Source organism: Lepisma saccharinum, chromosome 1, assembly GCF_977018435.1.
Source record: "Lepisma saccharinum chromosome 1, izLepSacc3.1, whole genome shotgun sequence".
Taxonomy (NCBI): domain Eukaryota; kingdom Metazoa; phylum Arthropoda; class Insecta; order Zygentoma; family Lepismatidae; genus Lepisma; species Lepisma saccharinum.
The window spans coordinates 130,548,053-130,562,524 of record NC_139229.1 but is presented as its reverse complement, the minus strand read 5'-3'; the positions used below and the strand labels follow the sequence as shown (position 1 = coordinate 130,562,524).

The 14,472-nt window shown below is 38.2% G+C and overlaps 1 protein-coding gene across 1 annotated transcript in view; it reads right to left on the bottom strand.

The window, feature by feature from the left end:
• Window positions 1–7,008: 7,008 nt before the first annotated feature.
• LOC145985659 (fatty acid synthase-like) overlaps window positions 7,009–14,472 on the bottom strand; it is a 73,948-nt gene continuing 66,484 nt past the window's right edge. Inside the window, exons 42-46 of the mRNA XM_083119730.1 lie at window positions 13,121–13,601; window positions 11,631–12,082; window positions 9,864–10,127; window positions 8,733–8,975; window positions 7,009–7,244 (exon numbers count right to left, since the gene is read on the bottom strand). Of these exons, the coding sequence (XP_082975856.1) occupies window positions 7,119–7,244; window positions 8,733–8,975; window positions 9,864–10,127; window positions 11,631–12,082; window positions 13,121–13,601 (1,566 nt within the window). The 3' untranslated portion in view covers window positions 7,009–7,118. The remainder of the gene's footprint in view (window positions 7,245–8,732; window positions 8,976–9,863; window positions 10,128–11,630; window positions 12,083–13,120; window positions 13,602–14,472) is intronic.

Genomic DNA, 14,472 nt, shown 5'->3' with positions numbered 1-14,472 from the left:
AAGAGAGCCTGAAAAATACAGAAACATAAAAGCAATAAAACATCTCATACATCCAGATTGTTGCAGGTTGTCATATCTTATAGCTTCAGAAAATTATACCCAAGCAGATTTCAAACAAATATCTTGGGTATAATTTTCTGAAGCTATAAGATATGACAACCTGCAACAATCTGGATGTATGAGATGTTTTATTGCTTTTATGTTTCTGTATTTTTCAGGCTCTCTTGTTACAATCTTGTTTCTCTCTGAAACATTGCCATCACTATAATAATATCTGCCACATGTTCTATGATTATATGCTCTAACAACATATCTGTAATCAATAACTTGTCAGTAACCAATTCTAACAAGTTTAATTTTTAATAGGCTCTTCCTGTCTTGTTTTACATGCAGTTCCAAATCCCTGCCCATCAGTGCTGTAGAAATATCAGCCAGGCTCGGGTCTATGTGTAGGAAGAGGCAAGATATTTGTTTGAAATCTGCTTGGGTATAATTTTCTGAAGCCTGTACCTAATAATAGCATCACAGCATAGCTCTGTCAGAGATAGGGACATTGAGTATAAAATTCTTGTCAGTAATCAATTCTAACAAGTTTAATTTTTAATAGGCTCTTCTCTTCCTGTCTTGTTTTACATGCAATTCCAAATCCCTGCCCATCAGTACTGTAGAAATATCAGCCAGGCTCGGGTCTGTATGCAGGAAGAGGCAAGATATTTGTTTGAAATCTGCTTGGGTACTGAACAAACCTCTATAAGATATGACAACCTGCAACAATCTGGATGTATGAGATGTTTCTGTATTTTTCAGGCTCTCTTGTTACAATCTTGTTTCTCTCTGCATATCTGCCACATGTTCTATGATTATATGCTCTAACAACTTATCTGTAATCAATAATTGTCAGTAATCAATTCTAACAAGTTTAATTTTTAATAGGCTCTTCTCATCAGTGTAACAAATTTCCTGTCTTGTTTTACATGCAGTTCCAAATCCCTGCCCTGTAGAAATATCAGCCAGGCTCGGGTCTGTGTGTAGGAACAGGCAAGATATTTGTAGTTGAAATCTGCTTGGGTATAATTTTTTGAACAAACCTCTATAAGATATGACAACCTGCAACAATCTGGATGTATGAGATGTTACGTTTCTGTATTTTTCAGTCTCTCTTGTTACAATCTTGTTTCTCTCTGCAACATTGATATCACTCTGCCACATGTTCTATGATTATATGCTCTAACAATTGTATAATCGATGCAAACATATCTGTAATCAATAATTGTCAGTAATCAATTCTAACAAGTTTAATTATTAATAGGCTCTTCTCATCAGTGTAACAAATTTCCTGTCTTGTTTTACATGCAGTTCCAAATCCCTGCTCATCAGTGCTGTAGAAATATCAGCCAGGCTCGGGTCTGTATGCAGGAAGAGGCAAAATATTTGTTTGAAATCTGCTTGGGTGCCTGTACCTAATAATAGGATCACAGCATAGCTCTGTCAGAGATAGGGACTGTGTTTCTTCATAATTATTATTCTTGTTAGTAATCAATTCTAACAAGTTTAATTTTTAATAGGATCTTCTTATCAGTGTAAAAAATTTCCTGTCTTGTTTTGCATGCAGTTCCAAATCCCTGCCTTGTAGAAATATCAGCCAGGCTCTGGTCTGTATGTAGGAAGAGGCAAGGTTGAAATCTGCTTGGGTATAATTTTCTGAAGCCTGTACCTCATCACAGCATAGCTCTGTCAGAGATAGGGACTGTGTTTCTTCATAATTATTACATTAGTCATAATCAATAAAATATAATTATATTCAGAACAAAGTTCTATAAGATATGACAACCTGCAACAATCTGGATGTATGAGATGTTTTATTGTTTCTGTATTTTTCAGGCTCTCTTGTTACAATCTTGTTTCTCTCTGCAACATTGCCATCACTATAACAATATCTGCCAAATTTCCTGTCTTGTTTTACATGCAGTTCCATCCCTGCTCATCAGTGCAGCTCTGTTAGAGATAGGGACTGTGTTTCTTCATAATTATTACATTAGTCATAACCAATAAAATATAATTATATTCAGAACAAACCTCTATAAGATATGACAACCTGCAACAATCTGGATGTATGAGATGTTATGTTTCTGTATTTTTCAGTCTCTCTTGTTACAATCTTGTTTCTCTCTGCAACATTGCCATCACTATAACAATATCTGCCAAATTTCCTGTCTTGTTTTGCATGCAGTTCCAAATCCCTGCTCATCAGTGCTGTAGAAATGGCTCGGGTCTGTGTGCAGGAAGAGGCAAGGTTGAAATCTGCTTGGGTATAATTTTCTGAAGCCTGTACCTCATCACAGCATATTTCTGTCAGAGATAGGGACTGTTTCTTCATAATTATTACATTAGTCATAATCAATAAAATATAATTATATTCGGAACAAACCTCTATAAGATATGACAACCTGCAACAATCTGGATGTATGAGATGTTATGTTTCTGTATTTTTCAGTCTCTCTTGTTACAATCTTGTTTCTCTCTGCAGCCATCACTATAATAATATCTGCCAAATTTCCTGTCTTGTTTTCCATGCAGTTCCAAATCCCTGCTCATAAGTGCTGTAGAAATATCAGCAAGGCTCGGGTCTGTGTGTATGCAGGAAGAGGCAAGGTTGAAATCTGCTTGGGTATAATTTTCTGAAGCCTGTACCTCATCACAGCATAGCTCTGTCAGAGATAGGGACTGTGTTTCTTCATAATTATTATTCTTGTCAGTAATCAATTCTAACAAGTTTAATTTTTAATAGGCTCTTCACATCAGTGTAACAAATTTCCTGTCTTGTTTTGCATGCAGTTCCAAATCCCTGTCCATCAGTGCTGTAGAAATATCAGCCAGGCTCGGGTCTGTGTGTAGGAACAGGCAAGATATTTGTAGTTGAAATCTGCTTGGGTATAATTTTCTGAACCCTGTACCTAACAGCATAGCTCTGTCAGAGATATGTACTGTGTTTCTTCATAATTATTATTCTTGTCAGTAATCAATTCTAACAAGTTTAATTTTTAATAGGATCTTCTCATCAGTGTAACAAATTTCCTGTCTTGTTTTACATGCAGTTCCAAATCCCTGCTCATCAGTGCTGTAGAAATGGCTCGGGTCTGTGTGCAGGAAGAGGCAAGATATTTGTTTGAAATCTGCTTGGGTATAATTTTCTGAAGCCTGTACCTCATCACAGCATAGCTCTGTCAGAGATAGGGACTGTGTTTCTTCATAATTATTATTCTTGTCAATAATCAATTCTAACAAGTTTAATTTTTAATAGGCTCTTCTCATCAGTGTAACAAATTTCCTGTCTTGTTTTACATGCAGTTCCATCCCTGCTCTTCAGTGCTGTAGAAATATCAGCCAGGCTCTGGTGTGTATGCAGGAAGAGGCAAGGTTGAAATCTGCTTGGGTATAATTTTCTGAAGCCTGTACCTCATCACAGCATAGCTCTGTCCGAGATAGGGACTGTGTTTCTTCATAATTATTATTCTTGTCAATAATCAATTCTAACAAGTTTAATTTTTAATAGGCTCTTCTCATCAGTGTAACAAATTTCCTGTCTTGTTTTACATGCAGTTCCAAATCCCTGCTCATCAGTGCTGTAGAAATATCAGCCAGGCTCGGGTCTCTATGCAGGAACAGGCAAGATATTTGTAGTTGAAATCTGCTTGGGTATAATTTTTTGAAGCCTGTACCTAATAAAAGCATCACAGCATAACTCTGTCAGAGATAGGGACTGTGTTTCTTCATAATTATTATTCTTGTCAGTAATCAATTCTACAATAATAGGCTCTTCTCATCAGTGTAACAAATTTCCTGTCTTGTTTTACATGCAGTTGCAAATCCCTGCTCATCAGTGCTGTAGAAATATCAGCCAGGCTCGGGTCTGTATGCAGGAAGAGGCAAGATATTTGTAGTTGAAATCTGCTTGGGTATAATTTTCTGAACAAACCTCTATAAGATATGACAACCTGCAACAATCTGGATGTATGAGATGTTTTATTGATTTTATGTTTCTGTATTTTTCAGGCTCTCTTGTTACAATCTTGTTTCTCTCTGCAACATTACCATCACTCTGCCACATGTTCTATGATTATATGCTCTAACAATTGTATAATCGATGCAAGAAAATAATTCTAACAAGTTTAATTTTTAATAGGATCTTCTCATCAGTGTAACAAATTTCCTGTCTTGTTTTGCATGCAGTTCCAAATCCCTGCTCATCAGTGCTGTAGAAATATCAGCCAGGCTCGGGTCTGTATGCAGGAAGAGGCAAGATATTTGTAGTTGAAATCTGCTTGGGTATAATTTTCTGAAGCCTGTACCTCATCACAGCATTGCTCTGTCAGAGATAGGGACTGCGTTTCTTCATAATTATTATTCTTGTCAGTAATCAATTCTAACAAGTTTAATTTTTAATAGGATCTTCTCATCAGTGTAACAAATTTCCTGTCTTGTTTTACATGCAGTTCCAAATCCCTGCTCATCAGTGCTGTAGAAATATCAGCCCGGCTCGGGCAATACTGACATGTATTACACACCAGATGAATTCAAAGCACAGAGACCCATGTTGTCATCAACACCTCAAAAAGGAAACAAGTTGTGGTTAATGACAGGACAAACATTAAAATTTTCTGTGAATTCCACGATACACTCCCTGATGACACCATATGTAGTGTTATTCTCATAGGTGAAAAATCATATGTTTATGATGTAAGAAATGAGAGAGTCACAGAGCAATTCTAGAAGAATTACATTATCTTAATACTAGATATACAAGTTGAGCCTGGTGCCCAATTGAAGTTAAACCGGAAGTGGACCGGAAGTAGGCAAACCGGAAGTGGACCGGAAGTAGACCGGAAGTGGACCGGAAGTGGACCGGAAGTAAATATGTGTGTGTGTGTGTGTGTGTGTGTGTGTGTGTTAATACATTTGGCCTAGTTTTAAGTGTAGCCAAAAAAAATATCAAGAAGGGCATATTTTTAACAAATTTATGGACAACAATCTCACAGAAGTGCCTTTTATAAGTGTAGGCAATTCAATCTGAGGGGGGTCATACTTTCACGGGAAATTCCCGAGGGCATTTTTACAAAAATCTTGGATTAGACAGGGTTCCACACTTGAGCAAAAAGCTCATATGGGCATGTTGAGCTTGTTTTAAGTGTAGGCAAATCTGCCTGAGGGGGGTTCATACTTTCTCGCGCCAGCAATAGGTCAAATCACACTACTGTAATTCGGCCACAGAAACATGATTGTTGGTCTGGATATAGCGCCTAAATATCCGTAGGTCACGCACGCTCAGCAGGCGTTTTCGACCGGGGGCCTTACATGGCTCTGTAGTACCCGTATTTTGGTGGTGTTTGATGATGCAGTGGACGGTTGACTTGGGTAAGTTCAGTTGGCGCCCTATTTCCCGTTCACTGAGTCCATCCCGTTGCATCTCCACCACTCTTCTCCTCACGGTGTTGTCAATAGGTTTACCCCTGGCCATGGTGATGATGCACTGCGGTTCCTCGGTGCACAGCACGCGCTTATATACGGCGGACTCCCTTATCGTGTCCGTGACGTCATGCTTTCGTCGAATGCGCCACTATGTGGAATTTACCGTATGGGTCTGGTGCCTGGTCGAAGTTCAATGTCACGCGTATTGTTCCCCGTTTTCGTTCTTTACGTGACCTTGGGTGCAACATGCTGGGATCACGATTCTTGCCTGCTCACACGCCTCCTCTTACACACATGCGTCACTTCTGCGGGTCACCCATTCCACCGCCTATGCCTCTGTGCATTTAATCACGTATTCCTTTCTGGTCGAACTTCATTGTCACCAAGGTTGTACATCAAAATTGTTTTCAGTTGCAAAAATTGGATCCAAAAATATTATGTAATGTAATGTCTTTAAATAATATGTGTTGTATATATGTATTGAATAAAATTTGAATACCTACGCAACTTAGTGTTAGCATGTTGCATATGTATTTTCATATTTGTGTTGCATATTGTGAAACATATGTTGTACTTGAAAGTTATACATGTTATATGTACAAAAGAATAAACTTCAGAATGAATTTATCATTCATTTTCTGGCATTCAAAAATACAGTTGTTTGCCTGTTTTTCATTATTAGCTAATATGAAATTGACGGTGTTGAAAAAATATTTCAAATCTTTGATACTACCACTAGTAATAATAATAATAATGCCATTATTATAATTGGTACATTTATCCTGGTACTTGACCCCCCCAGACGAAAATTCGTGGTTGCGCCTCTGCAACGTCATGAGCTAGGAAGTGAGAGGTCCTAGGTTGGAACTATGGTTAAGACATGGATTCATCCTTGCGTTCGCGTTCGCTCCATCATTCCAAGGGTGCTCGCAGGGAGGGCCAATCCCTCCCTTTTATTTGTAACCCTTATGACTATTATTTCCTTGGGTCTTCGTTCTAGCTTTCCATATTCTTTTCTCAGTTTTACTACATCTTCGTTCGTGTTTACTTTCTCTCCTCTTTTCCCTCTTACGGTATGGGTTTATTCTTTTTCTCTATCGATCTTCTGATTTCCTCTTTCTGTGTGTATTTCACATTCTTTCTCTCTCTCTCTCTCTCGCTTCTCTATTTCTTCCATTCTCTCTCATTTCTTTTTCTTTCTTTCTTTACTACTTTGTTCTCTGTGTGCCTGCCGCGTCTTCATTTTCCCTCTCTCTGAATTTCATCACTTCTTTCTCCCTTCCCCCATCTCTGTCTCCCTCTCTCTTTTCTACCACTTCTTTCATCTCTCGTGTATGATGCCAATGTGTATGTATGTATATATATATATATAAAACTTACGCTTTCGATTTCAACATTCTCCCACCCTTGGAAAATTATCTGCGGGCGCTGATTTCATAGTTCATCATATATCCTCTTGTTTCCCCGTCCTGCAGTTATTGAATTTCAAAAGAGAAGAAAACAATGGTTACCAGCTTGTTAGAATTAATTTTATTTGTTTGTCTTGAACCATTACATTTGACCGATTTGACCTTGTTATTTCTTTTGGCCCATTTGAAGAGTCGCCTTGGTACGATACGGAAAGTTTTCTCAGCAGTCTTCCAGATGCCCTGCTAGTCCTGATGCTCATCGTTCCAAAGACGAACACACTCATTGATGATTTCAGCCACTTTGTTGTTCTGCAACATCGTAGAATGATTTCCCTCTACTGTGTGTATGACGGGCTCCATTTTAGAAATCTGAAACGAAAGAATACATGTAATAAATATATTTCTTTGTTCCTCATAGTATTAATTGTCAGCTATCAGTGCGGTAATACGAAGTAAGCAAACATTTTTACAGGTAGTCGTGAGCAGGGGTGGCTCAAGATAAAAGTTTCACCCGAGTCGAGGTGGATTATTGGCGTGACCCTATTTCCCACACTGCCATCCCTAACTTTGCACCTCCAATAAAAACCTAGACCATATTACATATTTACGGTTTTAAATGAGAAAAAAAGACTTATTTTTAAAATACTTTGTGTTACTGTTAAAGGATATGTTTATTGTAGGTATCCATATAATTAATACCTACACAATGATATCAAAATAGCAGTGATCTCTTAGCTTAAATTGCTACATGATTTTGTACTGTAATTATTACGTTATACAGCAGTAACTTCAATTAATTCTTGTCTACACGAATTCAACTATATTAAAAATAAATAGACACACTTATAATATAAAAAAAGGGTTTTGGTGTTCCTCAAGGAGAACAACTTGGTTTTTTCCCGGCTCGTGAAGATCGAGGAAGGCATGTATATGTGTTTTTAAAGAAGTACACACGATTTAGTGAAGTGCACCTTATGCTTATAGAACACAACAAAAGTGATTTATTGACCTCTTAATTATTATAATTATGAGCCGGATAGTTGTGCATTTTCCATATTGCATATGAAAATGCATATTTTGAACATTTTTTGATAAATCCATATTGCATATGCAAATGAATATGTGAATCATATTTTAAACTTCTTGCATATTTTAGACACAACAACCACTAGTACTAAAATTGTATTTTATGTGTATGCGTTGGTTATATTGTCTTCTTAATACAAAACTTCCGATTTCCTTCTGTCACTGTCTGTTTATTCTACACTTTCTTTTGCAAAACAAGGAGACAAGACTTCTTTCGTCATCCTCGTGGGAACATTCAATAACTACTCTTTCTGAGAGAAAAAGGACAACAACGCAGTGGACAGTCTATAGATGATCTAGAACTTGACGTGTCAGATACTGTTCCCTTAAAATATTGTCCAATTGTATCTTGTGAAGTACAGCGAGTTTTGTGAGTATAAAAATATACTTGCATGAAAAAGGAGTTTCAAGGTTGAAGAACGGAGATATCCTGTTGTAATCAAATGCAATCATGATATGTAAGGAATCTAATTATTCTTTCATTTATAATAAAACAGCAGTGTAAAATGAACAGGAGTGTGGAAGAATTCAAAACTCCAACTTTTACATTTACCACTATGTTAAATCTTAGAAGCTGAAAAAGAACAAATATCTGTTTACGAGTAGAATTTTTGCACTAATTAAAAAAATAAAAAATAAAAGAGGTAAGGTGTTTCTCTAAAGTGCATATTAATTGGCATATTTTGCAAATTTTTAGTGCATATTTGTATGCATATTTTTTTTGTATTTTAAGCGCATAAATATCAGGGTATTTGTTGTCCTTGTACTTACTCTGCCCAATCCACAACTAGGATCGTTCATCTCAACTTCTTTCTCAGTTGGTAAGATTAGAGTCGAATGTCCAAGAATCTTAGACGCTGGCTTGTATTTCAATGATGCTTTTAACTTATTGTAAAGGGCGCAAATAACGAATGTAGCCTCCTCCTTGTCCAGAGACATGACCTTAGCAAACATTTCGGCATACCACTCGAGACGGGCGTCCCAGTTTGGCAGTGCGTGCAGTTCTTTCTTTAACTGGAATGAGAGAAGGGCTGTTGAGGTAGCATTTGGTGCAATATTTGACTTCTTGAAGTGTTCTTGCAGCCTATGTTTCATGAATATTTATCTCATGCTCATACATAGATACGCACACATACAACATCCATCACACATACCCACAGACAAACATTCACAGCGTTTGGAGGACATCAGTACGTCAATACGAAATACTTTTTTTGGACCGCAAACGAGACAGCAAATTATATATAATTATATATATATATATATATATATATATATATATATGCTTGTAGGATTTATTAAAATAATATATATCTTCCATAAAAATTAAGGTAAAATATATCTTTTTCAAAATAAGTGCAACTAGAAATAATATTTAAAACTTACTAGAAATAATATTTCTTTATACTGTCTCCATAATCACTATTGGCCCACATATCAAGTGTACCACACATGCTCTGTTGGTTCCAAATCATCAATGTGTGCATCGTTGGAATATACCCGTTCTATTAATTACTTTCTAGACGTTCCTCAATGACGTCATTAGAGTAAACAATAATAATAACTGCCAGAATGACAGCCTAAATAATGGAAAAATCCAGTGTGAAAATCGATTGAGATTTTCATGTCATTAATGATCTATTTTTGCTTTGTGCATCTCTTGGATCATTTTATAATGTATTAATCACATATGTTCAAGTTTGGCTCTGTTCATTCAAAACTGTTTGCGTTGTTTCATCAATAATGCTTTTATAAATAGAAACTCCTTTTTGTTAGGATTAGTTGTGATGTTAGTTGTACTCAAGATAATTTGCAATATTGCAACTACATGTAAAGAAATACCACGTAAAAACAGTACATTTTACTTCAACAATATTCAAATCAGTGTTACCAAGTACTTACGATATCTTTTTCAATATTTGACTGCGTGGATGCGATGTTAGCTAACGCGTTGACTTGCAGCTTTTCCTCAGACTGGCCGTCATCGCCATCAGAAATGTCCTTCCGCATCATTTCCAGCAACAAATCAGGTGTTCCATCGAGGAGTATGAGGTTCGCATCCTGACCATTTTTCTGCAGCTGAAGCGCCATCTCTATGGCAACTAGGCCGCCGAAGGAATGGCCAACCAGCGTGTAGGGGCCCATTTCTTGTACTTTTCGAATGTGCTGAAAGTTAAACACATAAAGGTACTACTTACTTACTGTTTCTACTATATGAACGTTCCACAGTTTGAAATAGCTGTTATGAAGCGAGCTTAAGGTGGAGTGTACTACCTTCTACTAGTGTTAATGCTCGCCGTAGAATCCAAACCAAGTGTTTAATTCCAATATAATCATAAGGTTAAGTAGTTAGCCTTAAATTGTGCAACTAACCTGCCTAAAATTATTTTGATCCTCAGCGATTCTTTGTTCCCCTCACCTGGCTACAAAGGTCATCTTTGGATCACATTAATGATCGCCCGTCCTGTGCAAGTTTCAAGTTCAAATCGGTTCTAAGTTTATCTCAGTTCCATTTTTAGCGTATATTCATCACCATGTTTACGAATATCTTATAGACGTCGTGAAGTAACTGAAGCATAAAGCTCAAGTTAATACTGGCCAATCAAGGTGGCTGATAAACGTCGAAATAGATCGCAGTAATTGGGGATTGCTGGAAAAACGTCCTGAAATATCTGAAGCATAATGCTGGCCAACAAAGATTACATATATGAAAATCGCGCCCATACAAAAATCTGTGTAAATAGCGAGGAACAATGCATTGGGATCCCCCCCACTTTATCCTTTTCAGCTTTTTACTTTATCACCCTTATTACTGCTGTAACTTTCCTAGTGTTCAGTTTAGTTCGTGCGCCTTGTGTGTTTATGTTGTTAAGGGAGCTATTCACCGGATGTTTACATTTTTGTGCTTCCTTGGCGCGGGCGAGGACTGAACTTCCGGTTTTGAAAATAATAATGAGGACAGACTTAAGTATGGAAGGCAAACGAAGGAAAACAACCTACATGAAACTGGACGAAAGGCTACAAAAGTACGAAGAGGACGGTGACATCAGAGCTTGTTTGAAAGCAATATCCTACATCCAAAAACTTGAGTAAATGTAGTAAAACTTGAGTTCATGGCCCTAAAGTTAGAAGTATAGAAATAAAAATGTACATAATGTAAATAGTAACTTATTAAAAAAATCCAATATTGACGATGCTTATAAGCTGATTTTTGACACGCCTAAATGACAAAAATTACTTTTGCTATTTAGCCAGTCCAAAGCCTGGTTAAAGTGTGATGGTTGTCAGTTTTATTTGAAAAATATGATTAATTGACAGGTAGGGACAGTACTGGGCGCTAATTTCGCTGGGTGCAATTTTCACTGGGCGTGTTTTACAGGATACCAAATGTTGAACTTCTAAAGATATAGTCCAGTAATTTTCGGATGCTCGAAACCCGACGTGAAGCATACAAGTAAAGTTGGTACTGGTCAAGCAATATTTTAGTTAAAGTTCGGACTACACGCAAATGTAAAACTTTAATACAAATTATTTTTTATTTTTCGCCTTGAACTTTGGAAAATTCGGCTTGAAACATTTGGATTATACTTGAATCTTATCTGGGTTCTAGGCTAGCCACGTTGCTACATATGTTTCAATATTTGTTCGGTATTCTTCATCTGAACTTACCATGATATTGTGAGTGGCAATTTCCTCCACAGATGTTGTTGGAGAATCTTTGGTGAACTGAAAGCAGTGAAGGGGACTCTTCAAGTATCCTGCGATATTCTTGAAGGAGTCGGCGCATCCGTCAATTCCAGGGATGCAGAAGAGCTGCTGTTGGCCCTCCGTCGTCGCCGTTGGATACTGCACGAGGGGGTCCTTGTTGTGGATCTGATCCTCGATTATCTTGTTAGCATACTTGTACTGTTTGTCGGTCTTAGCCTCGGTGCAACCTGAGGTCGCCTTGTCCTTGGCCAATGCGGCCAGCTTGGAGAATGTTAGGCTCTTCATATCGTCGACCGTGAGGAAGATCTCGAACTCTCTTTCAAGCATCTGGTTGATCTCCACGCCCAGCAAGGAGTCCATTCCCAATTCTGGAAGCGTTGTCTCCGAACTCACCTTCTTCAAATCGGTAATTCCTAACAAAAGAAATGTGACGCAAAGGATTAGTTTATGGAAAACTACCATTGAAGAATTATCCCTGTCCATCTCGCAACGGCGAGTTACTACAGAACCTGATTTCTGTAGTCGATGGTTAAGATTACGTTCACTTTTGGGTTCGTTCAAACGAGCTAGACGCTTCTTTAGCGGTCGAACAGTTTGTAGTTAGGACCGTGAAACATATAACCCGTCACTATCAGGAATTTTAAAACCAGTGGTGTTCATTATTCAAAATGGCAAGGAGCTTTCAGTGTATAAGTCAGCTATGTGTAATAAGACCAAAGAAGATTACGGCAGTTGAAAGGTTGAATTCAACAAATGTGTTTGCAGCCATCGGTTGAAATTTTTTAACACTCAATTTACCTTTTTAACCAAGAACTACGCTACAAATCCTTCTACTCGCTACGTTACGTTACGGTAATGCAGTGATTCCCAAAACAAGAACCAGGCAATCATCTAGGCGCACATTCAGTAATACCCACGTGTACGTCACATGTAAGTGTTTGTGAACTGTGTTTTACAAAACGATTTCAATAACTATTACTTTATTGAATGCCTATTCATTAATATAAATTTAGTATTGCATGGAAGTGTCACTTGTCGGAATCGAAAGTGAGTAATCAGCAATTAAAATAAAAATAATCCGCTTCCTTCTAGAATTTTCACAACAGTCCATACATGCCTAAAGGTATTGTGTGCGAATTTCTTATTTTGAGTTATTGGTGGGCCCGTCATCTTGGCGGTGTGTACTCCGCTAAGGTTCTTAGTCTCGCATCCTTTTTAGAACATGGACATATAATTGTAATTGTTCCTTCATCTAATTTTTTTAACTTATCGCCACCGTTGCGATTAACGTAGATAGACACATATGTAAACTTGGAGTACCCAATTGCAGACACCCGAGTACAATCAAGGCTTTTGCCATTCTAAAAATGTTGCGAATATCTTTACATCATCAGAGGCTCTACTATCAAGAAATTGGATCCCCAGAATGAACAATCCACCGAGATACTCACCTAACAAGCCAGCCACTGCAATCACAGCATTGTCTCCAATCAACTTCCTTCTGGATGTCTTCTCCGAGACGACCATGCTGGCGACGACAGGGTGCGGCTGCGTGAGGAATCGATCGAGGACCTCTAGGCAGGAGGAGATTCTCTGGGTCAGAGTTCCCCCTATGTCCATGTCCTTATCCCCCTGCATCTCGGCCACGAGGCCAACGTCCCCCACGGCCCCCCACTGGATGGCCAGCCCAGGGAGGCCCTCCCGCCTCCTGTGCTCGCAGACCCTCTCCATGACGGAGTTGGCCATCCCGTAGTTGCTCTGCCCCGCGTTGCCTCGCCCGCAGCTCACGCTGGAGAACACCACGAAGGCCTCCAAGTGAGGGCACAGCTTGCGAGAGACCTCGTCCAACTGCTTCGTTGCAATCGCCTTTGGCAAGAAGGAGGTTTTGAACTTTTCCTCGTCTTGATTGACTAAGATTGAATCGCTGAGAACCTGTAATTCATGATTTGTTATTATGTTCAATCATATTTAGTTATCTTGAGCAAGCTGCGTATAGAATTCGATATAATTAAAACAACAAAAGCACACGGTTTTCAATATTATTAATGATATTACTTTAATTTGCCAATTTTACGGTATTAAATATTTCCCTTAGACGAATATAGTTCATCTTTTTTGGGGCAAGTTTTGGGCATGTAAGAAGAGAAGCCTTCCCTGGTTTGGCATTGTTTTACTACAATCCAGTTGGGCCTCCCCGATAGCGCAATGGTAGCGTCATCACCTTGTAATCAAGGGGTCCCGGGTTCGATACCCGGTGGAGGCACATAGTGGTTCGGATTCCACTTTAGACTGTAGGTCCCGTCCCAATTAGCCTTACTGTGCATAAAGTGGACTTAAAACACCAAATCAATCAATCAATCAATCAATACTACAAACCAGATGGTTGTGTCGTCTGATAGAGCAACAGTGCAGCATTAGAACACCATTTGATCCCTGCGAGTCAAAATAGCAACAGGTATTGTTTTTAGTTTGTTTCATTTTGGTTTCTTCAATACGTTGTAAACGCAAAACGCAAACCAGCATCATGTCAGTACTCAGTAAACTTGTAGAGTAGGGTGTATCGAAAAAAACTTTTTTTCGAAATGTTAAGGTGGCTAGTGCGGAAAAGTGGCCATTTGTGACCAAAAACACGTCTGATTTTTTTCAGATTTTTTGGAGGTCGTTTAGGTGGCGCGCATCGACCTTGAAATTTTGATAGTGATTTGGTTATGCAACACGCACAACAATTTCACAAAAATGTCATTATTTGGCTATTTCATGTCTTATTTTCTGCATTATGGTCATTTATTGTTTTGTTTATGGC